The sequence below is a fragment of the Gambusia affinis genome, linkage group LG15, assembly GCF_019740435.1.
Source record: "Gambusia affinis linkage group LG15, SWU_Gaff_1.0, whole genome shotgun sequence".
Classification (NCBI taxonomy): domain Eukaryota; kingdom Metazoa; phylum Chordata; class Actinopteri; order Cyprinodontiformes; family Poeciliidae; genus Gambusia; species Gambusia affinis.
The window spans coordinates 22404843-22426987 of NC_057882.1; the positions used below are offsets into that span (position 1 = coordinate 22404843).

The window sequence follows — 22145 nt, forward strand, 5'->3', positions numbered from 1 at the left end:
CGGCCTTCTATCACCTGAAGAATTTTTCCGGGATTAGAGGACTAAAGTCCCAGCAAGAGAAACTCAACCATTCGCTTACCTTTAGCCGTACTGATTACTGAAACACAGTTTACACATGTTTGTCTAAAATATCTGTGTGTAACTAAGGTGTCTGAACTACTTATTTAATTTCATGGCTGACCAAATTACATTTTTTTAATTTTTCTGTTTATGCTACAATAACAATACAGACAACTGAATTGAATTGAAAATGTTTCTCAATTGAGCAATTTCACTGATTTCACTGATTCCTGTTGAGATTTGTTAAAGAGTGTTTCTTACGTTTGTTTCAGGTAGGTTTGTACTTTGCTCTTGCACAACGTTGTGGATAAATTATAATTGTAAAGAGTATTTGCAGTGCAAATTAAAAATGCCCTGATCATTTGACTTTGTTGCATTAGAAAACACTGCAGAGATTAAACTGTCAAAATGAAAACTTGACAAAACTATTTGGCTTCATTATTCATATATCTGGACACTTTGACGACTGTTTCCCTGACATGAATATGTGCTTTTGAAGAAGTGCCACGCTATTAGAGGATTTCTGCTGGGTTTTGTTTTCAGAAATGCACCAGCTGTTGTAAAAAGTTGATGCTGATGTGAGAAATGCAACAAAGCGACTCAGAAACACTTTAATAACTTGAAAAGTCTTGCCCTCTGTCACAAACAGTATTGTGACAGAGAGAACAATACTTATTTTTTTACACAATATGCAGTGTGATGATAATATACCCTTGTGCTTTTACTGTAAAAGTAAACTACCTCTTATTTTTGATACCAACAACTTTAATAAAAATGTGAATCCATTCTGTTTGGCAGTGTCTAGTGGCTGTAGTTTGCTTATATTTTCACTGAACATTATCTAAAGGTGATCTAAAGGCCCGCTGCCAGGATGGTAAAGAGCTATTCTGACGCAGCTTGTCTCTTTCAGGGCATCAGAGGTCATTCAGCTTCTTAATAAGTGTGAAAAGGGATTGAATCATTTCCTGCAGCCTTTAAAGAGGACAGACCTCGGAGTGAGTGTGATTTTAGCCACAAGTCAAACACAGCTGAAGAAATTTTTCCAGTGGTGTCTGTCCAACACAAGGTCATGTAAAGTGCTATAAATGACTTTCTCCTTTACAGATGTCTAATCTAAGTAAATACCAGTGTTTAAATCATTATTTCATACACTCAAGGGACGTTTTTACCTAAAATCATCAGGTTATAATGTTATTTCCTTATCAGAAACAAACCTGGAGTGTTGCCTTGATTCTTTCACACATAGTTGAGAAATCCTTTAATCGCCATGGCAACCAGTCAACTGTGCAAAAGACCTGGGTGGGCCTAGCTCCGCCTCCAAGACACAGCTCCTCCTCAGAACTGCAGTTTCCAAGCTTCCGACTTCCCCATTTAGCTCCTTCAAACTAGCCAGCAGCAATTAGCAAACACCTGGTGGAACTGCGTATCTGCTGAGTTCATTGTAGCAGCTACTTCTCAGCAAAATGCTGGTTAAAAAAAACGCTGTTAAAGGGTTAACAGAGGAGCAATGTTGTGATGACTTCCTGAAGGTGGAGTTTCAGAAAGAGCAGGAGATTTTAAAGAGAGAGGCCCAATTTCAAGGTGTTATTTTACAAAATTTACAAGTCATTTTTGATGTATGTAGCATTTTTATAACAACTGAAGGTAGCATGGTTATTTAATTGTGCTATAAAATGTCATTGTGTCTGAGAAACGCATAATATTGCCCCTTTAAGTGAAAAGTGCAATGCAAAACAATACAGGCCAATCTTAGAGTCTGGTTATGCCACTCTGGGCCCTCGCAGAGTTTTTCTAATTGAGATATTTTTAATGGTTTTTATCATAAATGTCCAGTTTTAGATCATGGCACAGCATCTTTCTTAAATTCAGTTCCACACTTATTGTTTGTTATTTGACAAAAATAAGACGGGCCTTTGTGTTCTTCTTGTTCAGAATGAATGCACTTATTTTTTTTTACTCTTGGTTGTTTGAATAAATATTTTAACGTCATCCAGTGTGAACAGTCTGTGGCCCTGAAGTGAGTCTTTCTAGGAAGACAGACTCCATCAGCCAGAAATAGCACGTCGCAGTAATTAGCTTATCGCACATGTAAGCAGCATAAAGACAAGCAACTGAAAGCAAGCCAGAGCAATAATCAGAGCTGCTATCAGTGTTGCAACACTTGTTTGGTCAGTTGCCCTTCCTTTTTCCGACAATGCAACAATGAGAGTTTTTCACAAACTCTGATGTAAAAGGTACATGAAATGTGACATGGCAATTCAGATTTAGGTTACAAGTATTTGTTTTTTTACATTTGAAAAACAGTTTATTTGATTTGTGGTGTCCAGACTGTCACAAAACAATCTTATATTGGGCACATAAAGGCAAATAAATGTGATTTTAAAATTCTCTTCATTCAGCCAGAAAGTTTGTTTCTTACAGAGGAGGATTAGGGCCACCGGAAAAAAAAAACTAATAAATTCTGGCTTTAAAGTCAGAATTTTTTTATTTTTATTTTTTGCAGGCCCTAATCCTCTTCCATAGTTTCTGATACATGAGACATAAATTGCTCAAAGAAAAAGTATTTTTACTACTCTGTACTTCTTACTTTTACTTGAGTAATTTCAGTATGAAGTATCTCTACTCTTACTTGAGTAAAATTTCTGGATTCTCTACCCACTGAATGAAAAACAAACATTTTTGGTTAAAACAGGCCTGTTTCAACCAAAAATAAAGTCACATATCTGCTGTTTCTGTTAAAGTTCCATAATTTTATTGAAAGGAACTGATTTGGAAAAATTTTTCTCTTGTCTGAATTTGTTTTGGGTTTTTTGTTGTTTTTTTTGTTCCTTATATGAATTATTGCCATTTTCGCTCTTAAAATACCAAAATTTACTTGAGTAATTTCTTGGATGGCTACTTTTTACTTTAACTTAAGTAAAATATGTTAAAGTAGTGCTTCTCTTACTTAAGTACATTTTTGTGTACTTTGCCCACCTCTAATGTTTATTTTGTGTTTTTATTCTTTTACATTCGTTTTGTAGAGGAAATGAATATTTGAGTTAAGGGTTGTCCTCCCTCTTTTTCAGCGCCAGTGCTTCATCAGATCGCTAAAATGAGCAAATGTTCTGTTTTAATCCCTCCAGTTTTCAGAGATTATGGCATATGGTAACCCAAACACCAGATTTACTTTTTACATCAAGTAAAAAAAAAATGGCGCATTGTGTTTTATCGTGTGGATTACAGGAGGCTCCTTTATTTCTCCAGTGCAACCCACGCAATGCAAATGTTTTGAGGAGCTCAGACACAAAGAGTTGTTCATCATGTTTATTGCTTTGCGCACTGATGGCTTGCAGCGCAGACGGTGCGCAGATCCACCAGCCGCTTTCTGCGTGGCTGAACATCCCACCCCTCCTCCTCCTCTTTCTTCTTAACGGCCGCAACCATCTGCCGCCTCTTTTTGTAATTTCTAACCCCGCAGATTATTTTCCTCAGACGTCTACTTGCACTTGACACGACCCAAACATCGCTTCCCTCACGGAGAGCAGCTGCGCAAAGGAGCGGGAACAGAGGAGCGGGCACCGCGCAGGAGGAGAACCGGGCTGCCGCGTACATGCAACCCGACGGAGCGGATTTAAATTAAGGACCGGATAACAAGCAGCAACTCTGCAACCTTTGCTTAGGGAGGGAGGGAGAGAGGGAGGCAACTGTTTAGCAGATCTTGGAAACCCTGGGTGAGGTGAGGGGAGGGAGGGAGGAGAATGAGCTATTCTTGTACCAGCAGAGGCAATAGCCAGGACCCATCAAACGCTAATCCAGCCAGAACCACCGGAGGCACCGACGGCGGCACGGACAGCACCGGCAACGGCAGCCCGAAGCAAACGGCGGTGATGAAAGTGAAGAAAGGCTGCAACTCGACCGAGGTGGAGGTCCCGGTGACCACGGAGGAGGAGCTGCTGGGGAGGACGGTGATCACTCCGGAGGATGTTCTGGGCTTGCAAAAGATCACAGAGCGTAAGTTCACGGCTGCTGGTGCACAGGGAAGGGAGGACAAAGGTGCTGGAAATGTGTCAGATCCCGTATGAGTCATGCATCACGTCATTGTCGTGTCCTCTTATTTATGTAATGTATATATAGGCCCTGTTGAATCACATGAGAAAATACCTCAAACTGGACCTGCTGGGCTCTGTTGACTCACATCAGACACACTTTGTGAATGTTACACCAAACAATGACCTGCTGAGGTAGAAGTCAAAGTTACCCTCACTGGAGATGGTTAGGTTCAAAAATACAGGAGTAATAATCACACAGGTAACTGTTATTTATGCATGCAGTGTTTTTTTTTAATCCGTTAATTAACCTGCTTATTTTTTATCATACAGTAACAGAACTCTGAGTACGTTATCTGCATTTTATACATTTATTTTTTACTTGAGTACAAACATTTTACTATAGCAAGAGTAGTACTACTTCATCATATTTTTACTGAAGTAAAAGTAAAAAGTCTACTTAAGTACTGAGCAAATGATCAAATTTATCATTTAATATTTAAAAATACATCACCAGACAGACCAAAATATAAAGTTAAATGGATATTTTGGTATTTTAAGGACAAAAATGACAATAATTCATATAAATAACAAAACCAGGCAAAAGAACATTTTCTAAATCAGTTTCTTTCAATAAAAAAACGTATGAAACTTTTGCAAAAACTGCAGGTTGCGTGTTTGTATTTTTGGTTAAAATTGTTTTAGTGGGTAGAAAATCCAGAAATTTTACTCAAGAAAGAGTAGGATACTTCATAACAAAATTACTCAAATATAAGTAAAAAAAATAAAATACTCCTGAAAGTATTTTTTCCCAAAAAGTTAGTCAAGTTAATGTAACTTGTTACTACCAACTTTACTTTATGAGAGACCAACATAAAGTTTTCCAAATTTACAAAGAGAAACTTGATAAATCTTTATTTGTAATTTAGAAAGACATTTAATCATAAAGCTGTTATCTAATATTCCAATGACAATATTGATGATCAATTACCAACATTTTCTGCAAACTTTTTAATTTCAATCACTAAAAATGTGAGGATAAAATAAAAGTCATTATTGGATATATAATGAAGATCAAATCTTTTGCAGCCTTTGCAGGTTTTCTTTCTTTGATTTAATTTTATTGACCTTCATCCATTTATACTCTGCGCTTCCTTGTATAGAAATGTTTTCCCACAGCATGATACTGCCACCCCCATGTCTTACAGCAAGGATCAGGGAAGCTGGCTTGACTTCCTGTCTCAGACCGATTTATTTTTATTTTCAATCGCATTTGTCTGGATGCATTGAGCTTCACAAGCTTCTCCCATAAGTCACAATTACAACACAGAACTCGTCAGACTTGATTAGAGCAATAAGCTGTGGTTAGCATTAATGCACATTGTAGAAATTAACATTGTTGTTAGTTTTCTTCCACAAAGAGCATTTTCAAACAACAAGAGCTCCTTTGTCTTTCTTGATGTCTTAGTCAGTGATCAATTAGATGTTGAAAGCTTGTTGTTTTATAATCTCCTGTGTTGTCCCTGTTCTGTATCATTCTGTTTGTTCACTAATGGTTTCTGACTAACCTCTGAGGCCTTCATTAAACAGTTGAATTTATGCTGAAATTAAATTACACATCCAGTTAAATGCACGCTACACTTTTCAGATTATACTTGGTTATTTTTTCGGCTTAACAAATGAAAACCATGTTGAATTTTCTTTGACTCTCAGGAAAATCTACTGAAGTGTGATTGTAACTTTATAAAATGAGCTTGAATTCTACAACAGGAATAAAAAGGCCATCCAGTCACTAACTTTGCAGCAATTTTCCATCCACAGCAAGCATGTGGTGACAGTGGAGATAAAAAAAAAATTATTTTCAAATTCAGAATTTAAATGCGTTGGGACCTCCTGACCAGTAGGGGGCCCTAAATGGCTGTAATGTTGGATTTTTTTTAATTTGATTTGCTTTGTTAAATTATAATATCTGATGTTTTTCTTTTTATACTTTACAGCTAAATAATACTATATTGTATTGTTTTTCAAAAACATAAACAATATAGAAATTAAAAATAGGAAAGAATGAATGAATTTACCATCAACTTCTTCCTTTACATCAGATAACATACTTACATTTTAAACATTCTTATTCATCCTGGTTTCTCTTTTCACTCATCAGATTTTATAAATTTAGTTTTTTAATTATGTCACAGTTAAATCTGTAGGAAGCTGACAGAAAGCTCTTATGTAGACGAGAACACCTACATGTAAGTTAGCTAACAGGTGGCAGAAGGACATTTGACTATTTAAAGGCTGCTTACACAACCTGGTTACAGAGTGTTGTAACATACAAACACACTGTTGGAGTTGCTTGCACCTTTTTTAAAAGGCAATTGGAAGTTTAAACTCCATAACACTGCTGACGTTTTAATTGAAATGTAACATTTTCATCAAATAATTGTATATGTCAGAAATGACACAAGGGGTTCTTGTCTTTTCATCTTTTCTTCTCATTTCTTCACATATTTACAGACTAAGCAGGAGAATAAGTTTCTGATTAATCCTCTCTGTTCCACTCTAACACAATCAATCAGTCAATCAATCAACCAAGTTTGTTTGTATTATCGGTCGTTTCAGCAACAAGCAGAGTAGTAACTAGTTACATTTACTTGAGTAACATTTTTGAAAAAAATTACTTTTAGGAGTATTTTTACTTTGCTGTATTTTTTACTTTTACTTGAGTAAAAACATGTTGAAGTACTGTAGCTGGAAACAAGGCAGTTCAAAGTGCTTTACATGGTAAAAACACAAAAATAAAATGTAATTAAAACGTAATACAGTCACCAATTGGGAAATCCATGACAAATATTACATCTACTCTAGTTCTATCACCAAATATGTTGGTCAATATTCCATTTATTATTATTCAGGTGTGTTTTTAGTCTTGATTTAAAGAATCTCAGTGTTTCGGTTGTTTTGCAGTTTTCTAATAATAACCACAGCTTACTCAGCTTGCCTTTACTCACAGCCCAAACATCAGGTATCTTCTGTAAGCTGTCTAGTGTCACTAAAACAGCGGCACCTGTTTTAGTGACACTAGAACGAACCCATCAAATTCAAACCGGACCCGTATTAGTCTTAAAAACTGTCACTTTCCTGGCGTCATCGCTTGGAAGCCAGAGGAGGCATGTGAGAATCACCACGGCAACGCGGATACGCTCTAGTATCGCTACAGCAACGTGAAGCATCTCCCTACTGGTTACAGCCAGCAGAGCGTGCATCTCTGTTCTCCCACACACTTCCTGTTTTCTCCGCCCGTTTCACAGCAGAGCGGCTCGCTGATGAAACGGAGACGGACCCCCATCACACACGCTTTGACATCAGGAAGCAAACCTGAGCTCTCTCCCGAGGAGCCACTGAAGCCGCTCTCTTGTTTTGTCTGCGTCTGTTTTGTTGCTGCCATGAATCCTCAAGTGGCTGAAACTGAGTCCCTCTCTGAAGCGACGCGACGGCACTTAGAGAAGCTAAGAGAGGATAGAAAACAATCCTAAACCACAGAAATGTGTTTCAGCCTGAAAATCTCACCAAGTATTTTTGGCCTCGTTTCTCAAACAAATATCTTAGTACACTTGAATAAAGACAATATTAACTTACATGTAATTTTTTTTTACTAAGATATAGGAACTTGTTTTAAGTAAATAATTCCTGAATATTGACTATTTCCACTGGTAGATTATTTCACTTAGAATATGGGAAAAATGCCTTGTTATAAGTGAAATATTCTGCCACTGCTTGTACTTTTATAAAATCAATATTAAGGAATAATTCATTAAAACAAGCTCCTGTAAGGTATGTTTACCTTATTTCAGGCGAAATAAGATATTTGCACTAGAAACTAAACCAAAAACACTTGGTAAGATTTTGTGTCATTTTGAATTCAAATTCAAAAATACTTTATTGGTCCCAAAGGGAAATTATATGTTATTGTAGTTATTGTAGACAGTGATGGCTGTTGGCAGGAAAGATCTGTTGTAGCAGTCTGTATTACAGGCAGAGGTTTTGTTAATCGGTATACATACCTGTCGGGTTGGCTCAAGCAGTGCCATCGTCGTGGGACGGGTTCAGCTGACTGTGACAGAACAAAGCGGCTTAAACAGGGGCACCTCTTTGTGCTGAAGCGTCCATCTGTCCATTTTCTTTAGCTTCCTAATCTTTGTAGGGTCTGCAGTCTGTCTCCAAATGACAGAGGGTGAGCCCAAATTAGTTCACAAAAGCAATTAGTACGGCCAATTAAGCACCTAAAATTGAGTCATTTTATAAAAATATACATTATTCAATAATGTTGGTGAATGTTGTTGCAATGATGTGATTTGTGGTAAATAAATAATGAACAACATTAAAGCTGTTCATTATAACACACGTGTCAAACTCAAGGCCCGCGGGCCAAATCTGCCCCACTGTAACTTTTTTTGTGGCCCTCTGGACTCTAGATTACAAGTCCTTCCAGCTTTTCACAAATCTGCAAATTTTCTCAAAATTGGTCAAAAACATTGAGTTTCAGTGATTGTTGCCTCGGCCTTACTGTATGGCGGGTAATAAAAAGTCACATTTAAAATCATACATTAGCGCAAATATTGTAAAAATTCCTAACAAACATTTAGAAATTGTCACCACAAAATGTGCAATTTTGATTGCAAAGAAACACTAGAACAATCGCACAATCCTGGAGGAACTGTTATTTATCGATTTTTTAACAATTTCATGGGTTTTATAAATATATGCCGGCACAACAGGCCCTTTAAGAACATGCAGGTTTTTGATATGGCCCAAAATTAGAATGAGTTTGACATCCTGTTAAAACATAATTATTACAAATTATGATTATGTGTCATAGTTTATGAGACAGATATGTGAAAAGATTGATCTTCTCCACCTCCTCCCTGAGCTGTCACTGAAGAAATGCACTGCTACTGATAAAAAACAACCAATCAGAGCCGGGAAGAGGGTCTTATCGCTGTCAATCAACTCATCAACTCGCTGCTAAACGCCCTAATGGCAGACAAACGACTTACGGTTGCAGGAAGACTGTTTGTTCGCCGTTATCGGTAGCTACGCTAGTTAGTGTTAGCATTCACAACAGGCTCCTCTATTTGCATTGTAGCAAAGAGTAAGGAAGGTGAGGGAGATTAACCTTATTTTATTTGTGTAGCAGATGATTTTTACAATTTTCTTTCATTTTAAGAGTGAAAAAAACAGTTTTAACTCATCTCAACAATTATTCCACATCTGAAATCTTACTGAAGATGTTTTTAATATTTGACCCAGCCTTTGGTTTTCTAAAAATAAGTCCTTCTTTCTTAATTCATTGTTTGTTTCCTTCATTTCAAACAACATTTTGTACACAACTTGGATTGGAAGGAGTTTATTATAAGTCAAGGATGTTCAGAGCTTTACTAAATCAGACACTCACACATTAACCAAACTATGAGAACTGGATCTTGACAGAGGAAATTGTTTTTATTAACTACAGTAGCCGTGTTAGCTTTGCAAACAAAGCAGAACATTTACAGTCATAATATCACATTCCCACACCAACTGATGTTTTACATACAAACACCGCATATATTCTCACTATTAATAACCAAATGACCCTCCCATACTGTCTGAAATGTTAACAGATATAATTGAAAATTAAAATCAGTTTAATTTGAATAATTTCCCACAACAAATAAGATTAGATTTTAACCCACAGTATTGTTTCTTATGCTCCGCTACCCAGATTAGCTGTAGAATTTCCATAATTTGTCTTTTTGGGGAACTTTTATTCTAAAATGTAACCTTGTTCTTATCAAAGCAACGATTCTTTTGTCCTGGTTTCATCTGGTACCGTCCACGCTGCACTCCTCCATCTCCCTCCTACATGCCGCCCCCTCTCTCTGCTGATTACCTGGATTTGCCTTCATTGAAGAAACTAAACCGGATTAGTCCACATGAGCTGCATAAGTGCCTTCTTTCTCTTATCCAAATGCCTGGAGTGTCTTTGTTGCCATATTCTCTTCAAGTGATATAGGAAGAAGTCAGATAATTAAGCTGTGATTGTTTTTATTGTTTGCTTGTTTAAATTTTCAGATTTAGATGCAGAGACAAAGTACTCCCTGCAATAACATTTTACCCACTTCTATGTTCTTGCATATTTGCCCAATATAGTTTTTCTACAGTCTTGAAAAGTCTGAAAAAATATGGAAAAATTTACATTTAACAGAGAAAACACTTAAAATTTAAAACTTTATGTCCTATTCCAAGATAAACTCTTTTTTTTTTCAAAATTAGTAAACTTTTAAAATGATTTAAACTTCGATTTCCACCTATTTGTTATGTAACAACTTGCTTTTTTCCCAACTAAGTGCTTTTCTGGAATTTTGAAACTCCATTTTTCCTTCTGTGTTTAAATCCAGATCCAAAGTTCCTAAACTTATAACCAATTTGTAATTTTTGGCCTTTTGAGAAAATGGTGCATTACTGATCACTCAAAACCCAGGATAATCCAGTCTAGATCAGCAATAATGTTACAGATGTAAATATATTCAAAAATATTGACAAAGTGCTTTACTGCTGAATCAGATGCTTCAGCACTTTGTTGCTTCATGATTAACAAGAAGAAAAAAAAATAAAACACAACTATGGTATAAAATACAGCTGGAAACATTTTAATGTGGAACTTGGAAAAGTAAATATTATAGAAATGCTGCTGTTAGTTAAGCAGCCTCATGTTATTTTTTTTACTCTTCCATCAGTTCAATATCTAATATATATATATATATATATATATATATATATATATATATATATATATATATATATATATATATATATATATATATATATATATATAGAACAGCATGATGGTAAAATAGAGAATAGATTCTTCAAGTAGACATTCAATATTTCTTTTTCATTGTTGATCTTTTGAATTGAATGTTTGTAAAATAATATATAACCAAACATGCTCGTATTTAATTTCATGTTTTTTTTAAATAAGTGATGTAGTCACTCATCCTGAAGCAGAAGTTGAGTTTTATTTCTATAAAGAGCAACTCAGGAAGTGGCCTTAAATAGAGACAGCACAAAAAGAAGAAATGAAAGACAAAAATCTCTTTCTTCACTGCTTACGAAGTTACCTGAATGTCGTTGGAAGTGTTTCTTTTTTTGTTTTTCAATGTAATAATCCTTACACATGTCCATAAAGAAAAATGTGCCATAAACAGCAGAAACTCCCAGTAGTGACGGATGAACCTATTCTACGACTGAACTGGGACACACTAAACTAGATCCCATTATCAGTGTCAGCTGTTATTTTTGCCAGCAGGCATGTTGAGTTTATAAGCTCTTAATATGGTTTCATGTGCCTGGAAGTCTCCTCTGGCTGCTAGAACAACCTTTGGAAATGGATCTAGAGCTTAGATTGTCGTTTGTAGTGAAGGAACAAACTAAATTATTCCAATTATTTTAATATGAACGTGGCATTGAGCATAACATTTCCATAGGTAAAAGCTAAATGGGTGTTTTCTCTTTGGCTTGGGGCGTTTCTATATGTTCTTCTTGTGCCTGTTTGGGTTCTTCCTGGGTACTCCGACTTCTTCCCATAATCCAAAAACTTCACTATTATGTTAATTGGTATTTTTAAATTGCTTGTCCTGTGTGCACTCCAAAAACACAAAATATTACCAAGTATTTTTGGTCTAATTTCTACCAAAAGTATCTTAGTGCACTAAAATAAGACAAAACTAACTGATAAGTTATACTTTTCAGCAATATGTAGGAGTTGTTTAGAGTCAATAATTGCTTAATATTAATGAAAAAGTTCTAGTTCTATTCACAGACTTTTTAAATTGTAACATGGAGAAAATGTTTTGTTAGAAGTGAAATAATCTGCCAATGGAACTAGAACATTTTCATCAAAATTGAGGAATTATTTACTTTAAAAAAGACCCTCATATATCTTGCTGAAAAGTTACTTGTAAGTCAGTTTTGTCTTATTTTAAGTGAACTAAGATATTTGAACTGGAAACTATAAAATTTACGTTGCCAAGTCTCGTAACTGATTGTCTTTGTTCCTGCGAAGGTGAGAAGGGTGGCGCTGTTTTGTAAATGTGACTGGCCGTAAGAAAATAAAACCATAAGCATGTCCTCTAGGGCGTTTTGGGTTATTTGCAGATTTTTAAAGAATAGATTATAAGCTTTCCAGTAGAAGAAAACACGTAACCGACACAACGCATTGAGTACAGCCGTAGCTAGATCTGCATACCTGCTTCATGCTTTGTGGCGTAATATTGTTCAAAAACAAAAGTTCTGCAACTCACCCTGAGAAACTTTCCACAGGTATCTTCAGACTTTCTTTTTGGTGACCAGGTTTTAAGCCATTCATCCATTATTATTTCTAAACACAATTCTTTGGTAAGCTAACTGTAGCATCGCGCTAACGTAACGGCAAAGAAAGGGTTGTTTACATGCAGTACCTGGCGGACCACTAGAGGGCGCCCGCGGACCACCGATTGAGAAAAACTTAGATGCTATACTTTTGCTCTAAATTTACGGAAACATAAAGGTCGTAGTCCCTTTTCGGTAACATGAAGGGGTGTGCATAAGACTGACAACACTTGTCATAAACATGAAGGAGTCTTCATAAATGTTTCCGACTGTTGTCATTAAGTGTCTTTCTGTAAATAATGACACTTTAATGCAAGTTTTAATTAAACGTTGCATTAAAAGTGTCATTATTTACCAAATAAAGCAAAGTTGACTCGTTTAATGAACTTTTAATGCAACTTTTAGTGCAACTTTGCATTAATAGTGTCATTATTTACCGCTTCATGACAGCAGTCTTAAATATTTATGAAGGTTTCTTCATGAGTCTTACGCACAGCCATTCAAATAAAGTGTAATCAAGTTTTGTCTTGAAATATTATACCCAACCAAATACTACATTAAAACTTTCTGATTATCATCTTGCAAATGTTTTAATATTTTATTTATTGTGCTGCTGTAAATAATTAACAGCAGAGAATAAGATGTGGGTGTGAAAAATGGCATGTTGTAATGCTAAACAGACAGTCTGGAGTGGCAGCTGAATCATTCCTGATTGAAGAAGTGGTTTGCTAACCAGCTTCCTGTTTCCAGAAGCAGAGTGAACACCCAGCAGCTCATTTCTGACTGCTTATAGTCACATTAGTGTCATAAATCGACTCAGTTGTAGCAACCAGACAGTTGACTGCATGCTTTGAAATCAAATCCTGAACACAAAAACACAGAGAGGCCTGGTGAAAGCATGGCGTGTATGTAGCTGTTTGCTGTCACACCAGAGAGGAGAGCAGGTGGTGAAAAACTTTAGCTTGCTTCAGTGGTTTTCAGCCGCAGGTTGTCCTTGGGTGGCTGTGTGAGGAACATATCCGAGGTCACAGACACTGACTGTGTAAATTACAGTAAACAGCTCAGACTGACCTTTATAAGCACACACATAAATTCTCACACACAGAACAAACTCGCTGTCTCTAATTTAGCATTATTGCTATCAGGGGATTTCATCAGGAGGCTCAGAGACGATGATTAGTAGTAAGTTAGCAGAAGAATGAGCCAACAACGAAGAGACTGGGGGGGCTGTACTCATCAACAATTGTTTATGTCGAAAACAGTTTGTCTTGCTTTGAATTTTGTTAAAAGTACGTGAAAAGCCAGAGGGTGTGGATGGATTGCAGCATGCAGAACCGATGTGTTTAGAAATGCTGAGCTTTACATTCAGACTGACAGAAGAGCAGACATCAGAATAAATTACTTTTTCTTCAAGAGCATTTACCCCCTGCAGGGAAAGGCGTTGACAGCATCCATGGACTGAGGATTGCGGTTCATCTGCAGGGCTACATCAGCAGAGAAAATAAAATACTTTTGGCGAATGCCCGAGGGCCGCACAAAATCACATTGTGGGACACAAATGGCCCCCGGGCCATACTTTGGACTGGTTTATGGTAACGCCGATGCACACCCAGTCTCAAAGTTCTTTTGTTAGCAGAAGAAGATTGTCTGAATAAATCCAATTCAAAATGTGTTTCAAACAAACTCACAATCAAAAACAATTATTATATGAGAGATGCAATTGAAACATGTTTGTTGTCAGATGTTAGGAGTCTAATTTTCTCTGTTATAACATTGCCAAAACAATAAAAGACAGAGTTAATGTTAAAAGCCAGAGGAAAGGAAGAGTTACTGAGCAGGAGTTTAGGACAGCTGGTGGGTTGACTGTCTGGTCAGAGATGGCATCATTAGCAATTAAATCATCCCTCTGAAGCTGTTTCCTCTGTTTCTCTGCGCCGGCAGATGTGGTTGGTTCTTATGAGCTGACACAGCAGATAGCTGGAGGAGACTGAACATTTCCAGAAAGAGAAACTGAAAAAGCTCACAATCCAATGAGAAGGATGAGCAGACGCTGCACCAAAAGATGGATGTGGCATCCAAAAACACAATCACTCACAAACTGACCCTCTTTTACTCATCTGAAGGCCAGTCCGCTGTGACCTCCAGCCTCTGAAATGTTTATATTTCATGGCTTCTGACGTGATCGGCATGAAGAGCAGCAGCATCTGGATCTGGATGTCAGATCCGACAGAAAGCAGGAAGTGTCTGCTCTGTTGGGGAACTCTAATAAGCAGTGACACTGCCTGGTAAGGGCAGGGAGGATTAGAGGAATAAAAATAACTCACTTCTTTTTCTCTCTGGCTGGTGGTGTGTTTGTGCTGGTGTTATATCTGTCTGGAAAGGCCTTCTCAACACATTGGGCCAACATTATTCAATAAAACTAACAAAAGAAAATATTTAAGCTATTAACGAATGTTGACTGGACAGAAATAATCGATTTTGTTGAATTCTTATAAAACATTACATCTGTTTGTTAGCAAAATAGTATAGTTCACATCTTAATTTTCATGCAGCATGGTTCCCTTTTTGTGATCTTAAACATCTTCCTCTTCTTCTTTATGTTTTTCCTCCTGCAGATTATCTTTGCAGCCCAGACGAGAATGTTTTCAACATCGACTTCACAAGGTTCAAGATCAGAGACATGGAGACGAGCACAGTGCTGTTTGAAATCACCAAGCCTCCGTCCACAGGCGAGTCCTTGAGCAGCTGACGAGAGCTGTTTTAGTTCACCAAATATCAGAGCTGTGGTATTCACACAACAGGGTTTAAAAAATATATTTACCTACGAGACATCATCCTAATGCGCATAATGGTATTTTTTACTTGTCCGGTTTATAAAATTTGGATAAATATAGTATTGCACATTGAAATAAAGAAAATTAAAGCAATAATAGTGTTCAGTTGGACAGAGATTAACAAATAGGAAAATTTCCCTTTATTTTCTAGGAAGTAGTTTTACCCCTTGATCTTTTTTGACTTTTGTCAATGTATTTTGTAGGAATTTTTTATTTAATCAAGTAACACTATTTTTGGCCATTTTGTGATGTGGAATGAAATATATAAATGGTTTTGAAAATATTGCAAACTTTAAAAATGTGGGTTGGTTCCCTTTACTCAGATGTTCTTTAATAAAACCTAGTAAGCAGATTTCTATGGTATTTAATCTAATCTGTTCTTTGAAGTGAAGAAAATTTAGTGGTAGGGAAACTGACATTGCAAATCACCCAGAAAACCATTTCTATAGGGATGATTTTCTTTTATCACTTAAACTAATGAGAGTTTAGAAATGGATGAATCTAAATAAAGGGAAATGTGGGAAAAATTTTGATCACAGGTAACAAAACATTTGAGCTCAAGATGGAGGAAAGCAGTTTTTAGGACTTTTATTTCTCATAAATTTGGAAAGCCTGTCATCTGCTGACAAAGTCTCAATAAATCTTTTTGAAATTTGTGGTTGCAAACAAAGACAAGAAAACTTCAGGGGTGTGAAAATCAAACCTTTCTATCACATACTTTATTTTTTTGTTATTGGTATTTGAGCATTTTAAGCATGAATTTTTTATGTTAAATGTGAGAATTTTTTTTATTTTGAAACTGGTTTCCATCTTAGATAAGTCAGGAGAGAAGAGGGATATCGACCTGAACGCCGGCCGTTTTGTTCGTTACCAGTTCACCCCTGCTTTCCTCCGACTGCGGCAGGTTGGAGCTACGTGAGTATAAATCAATCTGCATTTACAGTCTGCAGTAGATTGAACTAAAAACTGTGTTGTAGTTTATATCGTCGTAACCTTTTTATCTTTTCTTATTCTTCATCCATCCAGCGTCGAGTTTACAGTCGGTGACATGCCGATAGAAAACTTCCGGATGATTGAGAGACATTATTTCAGGGAGAAGCTGCTCAAGAGTTTCGACTTTGAGTTTGGCTTCTGTATGCCCAGCAGCAAGAACACCTGTGAGCACATCTACGAATTCCCACCTCTGTCAGAGGACACCAGTAAGTCAGCTGAAAAATTACACAGCAGCACTAATTTATCTACCTCTCTGGGTAAAGGGAGCTTCAAAGATGATTGAACATTTTGCAAAATCAGTTTGTTAATAAGCTTAGAATGAGAGTGAAGTTTCAGGGTTTCCTGAATGAGCCTGGCGGGCCACCAGGCTTTAGTGGTGCCCTCACCAGGCTAAAAATAGTTTATTTACTATATTTTTTTATGTCTGCATTTTTGAAGACTTTATTATGGTGTCTGACAGGTGCAAATGGCTTAACCAGCAGCAAACAAGGAGCATTTTGTTTGTGATGGGAGCATTTTTTGAAGGTTTTTGCCTGTATTTTCTGTTATTGCAGCATTTTTTGTTTGCATTGCTTTTCCCTTGTTTTTTTTTGTTTTTTTGTGTGTGTGTTTTTTTGGGTTGTTTTTTACATGTGTTTAATATTCGCCGTTTGCTGCATGTTTGCACCTGTCAGCCACCGTACTTTATAATTGGGGTTCAGGTATTAATCTTTCAGTAACGCATAATTATTAAGAGACATTTTTAACTCAAAACCACAGCGGGCCGCTGGTTGAATTATTGCCCCATGAAAGAGCTGCATTTATGTTCATTTATATGTTCATGCAGTTAAAAATATTTTAGTCATCAACCTCATGGGGGCGACAGAGGAAAGGTTAAAAGTTTTTACCGTAAAAGAACCAGAGGAAGACATTTTGCAGTATAAATCTATAATATTTATGGAAGTAATGCCTTCTTACGCATTGAAAATGGAAAAATTTAACCTGAAAAAACAGGGAGGATTTTGTCAATGAAAGTAACTCTGGGCTGAAAACGTAAAGCTGAACATAATCAGATTATATCAAGAACTATGGAAAATCAAAATCCATTTAAATATAGATGCTTTTATTTATGAAGCATTTGAAAAAGTCACATTTGGCTAAGGTGATGTACAGAAAACAGACAAAATAGAGTTAATAGACACACTAACAGAGAGACATAGTACTTACTGTTAGAAAAAGTGCAAAAGACATGAATAAGAAGAAATATTTGCTGAAATATAACTATTTATGCAATGCTGTAAAAAAGTATTTGCGTTCTTACAATTAGTTCAGTCTTTTCCTTTGCTGTGGGTTTTAAATTAGTTCTGGATTGTTTTTAAATTAGGTCGACATTTAAAAGCATTCATTTATTTTAACAAACAACAAAAATTGTATTACAGATCCCAAACATGTGAATTAATAAGACAGAATAATGCAGTCCATATTGTATAAGTCTAAGTGTTATTTATTTTGAAATAGAACTGAATCACAAGCCAATGTCCGTGTTTCAGAAACAGGATTAGTCCTGTAATAATGGAGATGTTTGTGAGCTGGTGAAATTAAGGTCAAACTAGACACAAAATAAGTTTTGGAGTCTTTATGCCCAGATTACTCCACCAATGTGGACCAGCGTTTTCTAATGATGGGGTCAATTTAGGAAAAGTCATGCAATTTCAAGTTGGAAAAAGATAGTTTAGGGTATTTTTTTCTACAGCTAAACATGCTAATGGGTCACTTTTGACCCGCAAGACAACACAAGGGTTAAATGTAATTTGGAGTGGATAGAATAAAGTTTAAAAGAAACAAACAAAAAAAGACAAAGTAGACTTCAGTGATCACTAGGGGGTAACAGCGCACTCTAGAGGTGGTACACTGTATGGTCTTAATTTCCACTTAGCTAAATGTTCTTCAGGTGAAAGAAGGCTGACTTTGTAACTGTCTTTATGTGACTCTGTACGTCCAGGTTACAAACTAGAACTTTAACGTGTTGATTCTGCGCCCACCCACAGTCAGAGAGATGGTCCTGCACCCCTACGAGACGCAGTCTGACAGCTTCTACTTTGTGGACAATAAGCTGGTGATGCACAACAAGGCAGACTACTCATACAACGGCGGGACGTAGAGACGGCGCCTTCACCGCAGGAGACAGGTGGCTTAATGGACCAACCTGTGGGACAGTCAGAGGACAGCGTTGGCTTCAACTTCCTGTCTCTCTTTTGCTCTGTTTGTCTTTCTCCTGTTGAGACGACTCCATTCAGCAGCAGATGGGTTTGTGATAATCTGAGAGTGTGTTTGTGTGTAAGCGCACAGAAATGCATCTGAAGAAGCTGCATACACACACGCACACACACCCACATACACACACACACACACACACCCGCACACACACACACACACACACACACACACATACATGGACACAGACACAAAGTGTGTTTGTAACATAATAAACCAGCAGAAAAGTGATGCTTACATTTCAGATGGTTTTTAGCCACGTCATAAAAAAAAGTTTTCAAATAATAATAGAAACTATTTTTTTTATTCAGGTACATAATGCTAGGAATCATAGAGCCTTGTAAAAGTATTCATAACTCTTGAATTTTTTTCTGATTTCATCACAAAATTTCTTTTTCCAGAAGTTATTGCAATAAATGATCATATTTTCAAGTAAGGGAATTAAAATGCAGGAACACATTCTCAAATATCAATAAACCTTTAGCACTGGAAATGGAAAACATCTTAAAAATCCAAAATAAATAAACAAAGACAACAGCAACAGCAGTTAAAATGAATCATGAAGTCTCTGTAAATAAAATTGTTCTTCAAAAAAAGAGCTAGTTGACGCCAATGTAACCCACTGAAGACTTTTATCATCCAATTTTTGGTAGAAAGAGAAAAAATAAAAAAACAATAAAAAACGAAAATTCAAATGAATGAGCTTGTTTTAATTTATCATGCAGTAAATTGATTTATTGCTTATTGCGACAGGCCTAATCAGGATTTTCTATTGTATTTCATGTACAGCATCAGATTCAAAGTCAGATTTGCTTCTGGACTTTGACTAGGCCATGCCAACACATGCTGCAGTTGTTTTGATCTAACTGCAGCTGTATGGTTGCACAAACTTGTTGCAAGCTCCAACAGGTTTTCTTTGCCACGGCCACGTTTCATCATGGGGTGAAACATGTTAAAAAAAAGATATTAAAAATATTATTTCCACTTCAAAACCATCCGTAGAAAATCCAAGTGAAAATATAAAGTATGCGGTTGTAATGGGACCAAATGTGAACAAATTCAACTAGTAAAAATACTTTTTCAAGGCACTGTAGGAACAAATCTCACACTTCTAAACGTGTGTTTTTAGGTCTTCAGTAACAGTTTTGGGAAGATTGTGATCATTTGATTCAATTGGTGATTTTTAAAAAATCTATGGATGAGTGTGTCTGCTGCCATTTTGTATGATTGTGTGCGTGTCTTTCTCCCTGTGTAAAAGTTTGTTTGAGGCATGAACACCTCTCTGGTAAAATAAATAATATTATTTAAATGTCAGCAATGTTCTAATCTGCCTCCCAAAGGTCAAGTAGATTTCCAGAAGCTGTTAGTTCATTTCCTCCACAGTAAGCAGTGATTAGTTTGAAGTTTATGAGACTTATTCTCCGTCTCGTTCTGTTCCTGATTTGATTGTCGACTTTGTTGACCTGTAATAACTGTAGGCCGTGTGTAAGTGCTGTATGTGCTCAACGTGCGACGATTTTTACAGAGAAACTCGTAAAGGTGGCTGGTCTGATCTGGACAGAAATGCATTTGTCATCAGTGCTTTGGTTGTACTTTTAACAGCCTTGTGTTTCATTGTTTGGTTTGAAGTGAAGTTTGTCATCTCTCTGCAGGAAGAATGAAATTTACAATTTCAGGCAAACTTTTGGTTTAGAAAAATATACATTTGAAAGACGTAGCACAATAAAATATTTAGGATTTTTTGTTGTTGCGTTCAAACAAATAATTTATTTCTCTTGATTTCTGCCTCATAGTCGTTTCTGTTATTTTCACTTCTACATATTCCAGTGATTTTGAGTGTGCTTCATAAACTCCTTTTGTTTGAAGGAGATCTGTCATGAGATGCCTCTAAACTGTAATATGCACACTCCAATCAGAAATATCCAAACAATTGTCTGAATTTTAGGAGGGAAGGTGATGGTTTTTACATATTTTCTGGTTTGATGCATTATATGTTTTGATTAATTGTGTTGTTGACTAATTTAAAATATGTCTACATGTTGGTTGAACCAGAGGAGTGAAGAGAAAGCAATCAGTTGAAAGGAAACCAGATGTGTCTTCAGATCCTTATAGAAGACACATTTTTATGTAATTCACATTGGCCCAGATTCGTTTCTGGTTTATTTAATGTGGCAAAAGTTTAAAAATGTGACGGGATTTGACTGGGAATTAAACTAATTGACTTGAATGTCTTGTTGGAACATGTTTCATAAATATATAGAAGAGATTTTTAAATGACTTGTTGTGAGTCGTGCAAATTATTTTGAACTTATTTAAAGTTTCCAGATGTTTGTGAGACTTAAGAAATGAACAATAAAGATTTATTGGACTTTTTGAAGCATCACAGTGTCCCGACTGTTACTGAGAAACAAACAGAAAACAGACAAATGCATCTTAAGACATTAAAACTTCACAGACAAAACATTTATTTTAGTAATTCAAAAAGTGAAAAGCATACAGTGATATATTTCAAGGTTTTTGTGTACAATAAGGGCTTAACTAGCTGTAAGCTACTAACAAGAGTAAACACTTAAAACACATAACATTGGGTTTAATAAAGCCTTTCCTATTTGATTTGAATTAAATAACAAAAATTGCTTTTTAATCAAATCTGAATCAATTAATCAATCTGCATATTACAGGTAATTCAGAAGAAGCATAAAACTTTACTTTACTTTAACACGCTCCCTTTGACCTCTGTATTTTTAGTTTATTACACTCTCTCTCGTAATGAACATGATAGAGAGCGGCCTTTCACAACTGCAACATTCTGCTGGCTTCCTCTTATCTCTCAGTTATCCTTCAAACAGACTTTTCATCTGTACACACTGTACAAAGATTTATTAACACCTGCCTGCTATTGATTTTCTGAGGGGAGAAATGCACAATGTAGTGACGTATTGAAAACAGGAGTTCAGCTCTGAATGGACAAATGTGAGAAACATGGTGATGAATGAAATCAAAGATAAGAAAGTTCTGCTTAAGAAGGGCTTAGGGTAAAATATTTAATCAAGATCCTTTGGTTTGCAGTGCTTGATGGCATAATTTATTAAAAAGAAAATGCTGGTAAACAGATAATAAAACTAAACAATCAAGCAGTACAGTATTATTAGTTAGTAAGCAGTATTGTTACAAATTAACAGTATATAGCTGTTATTTCTGAAATAAGAGAAGAAGGTTCATTTAGACTTTTTTATTTTTTACTGTGTAAGCAGTAAAAAAATCTTTTATTTTTTTATGATCATGTGAGTGGAAGAAATTCATTGTTCGTGCTTTAAAATCAATTTCGTGCTTTATGTAGGTCATGCTCAAAGTGTCCTTGATGTGAATGCTATGTTGGATTTTTCAGTGTTTGGGTTCAGCTCAAATATTTGAGGTCAACTTGGCTATTTTGATACCACTAACATAAGGAAGTCTGTTCAGTTTGGCAGTAAAATATGTGACCTGATAGGGAAGAAGGAAAAGCACTAAAGATGTACGGACGGCAGAAACAAAGGAGCTTTGTTACCTTTCAGTATCAGTGACCTGT

At 36.1% G+C, this 22145-nt stretch overlaps 1 protein-coding gene across 1 annotated transcript; it reads left to right on the forward strand.

Moving 5' to 3' along the window:
• The first annotated feature begins 3391 nt into the window (after positions 1-3391).
• unc119b (unc-119 homolog b (C. elegans)) lies at positions 3392-20957 on the forward strand. The gene is made up of 5 exons (XM_044140130.1): positions 3392-4053; positions 15113-15226; positions 16147-16246; positions 16358-16530; positions 18352-20957. Exons 1-5 carry the CDS (start codon positions 3801-3803, stop codon positions 18462-18464), a joined length of 753 nt encoding a protein of 250 aa, XP_043996065.1. The 5' UTR covers positions 3392-3800; the 3' UTR covers positions 18465-20957.
• The last annotated feature ends 1188 nt before the right edge of the window (positions 20958-22145 follow it).

Bases quoted from the DNA above. Each gene is read 5' to 3' on its own strand.
- unc119b (XM_044140130.1), top strand. From the start codon at position 3,801: ATGAGCTATTCTTGTACCAGCAGAGGCAATAGCCAGGACCCATCAAAC. The intron at 4,054-15,112 runs GTAAGTTCACGG...TTCCTCCTGCAG, and splicing joins CTTGCAAAAGATCACAGAGC to ATTATCTTTGCAGCCCAGAC. The intron at 16,531-18,351 runs GTAAGTCAGCTG...GCCCACCCACAG, and splicing joins ACCTCTGTCAGAGGACACCA to TCAGAGAGATGGTCCTGCAC.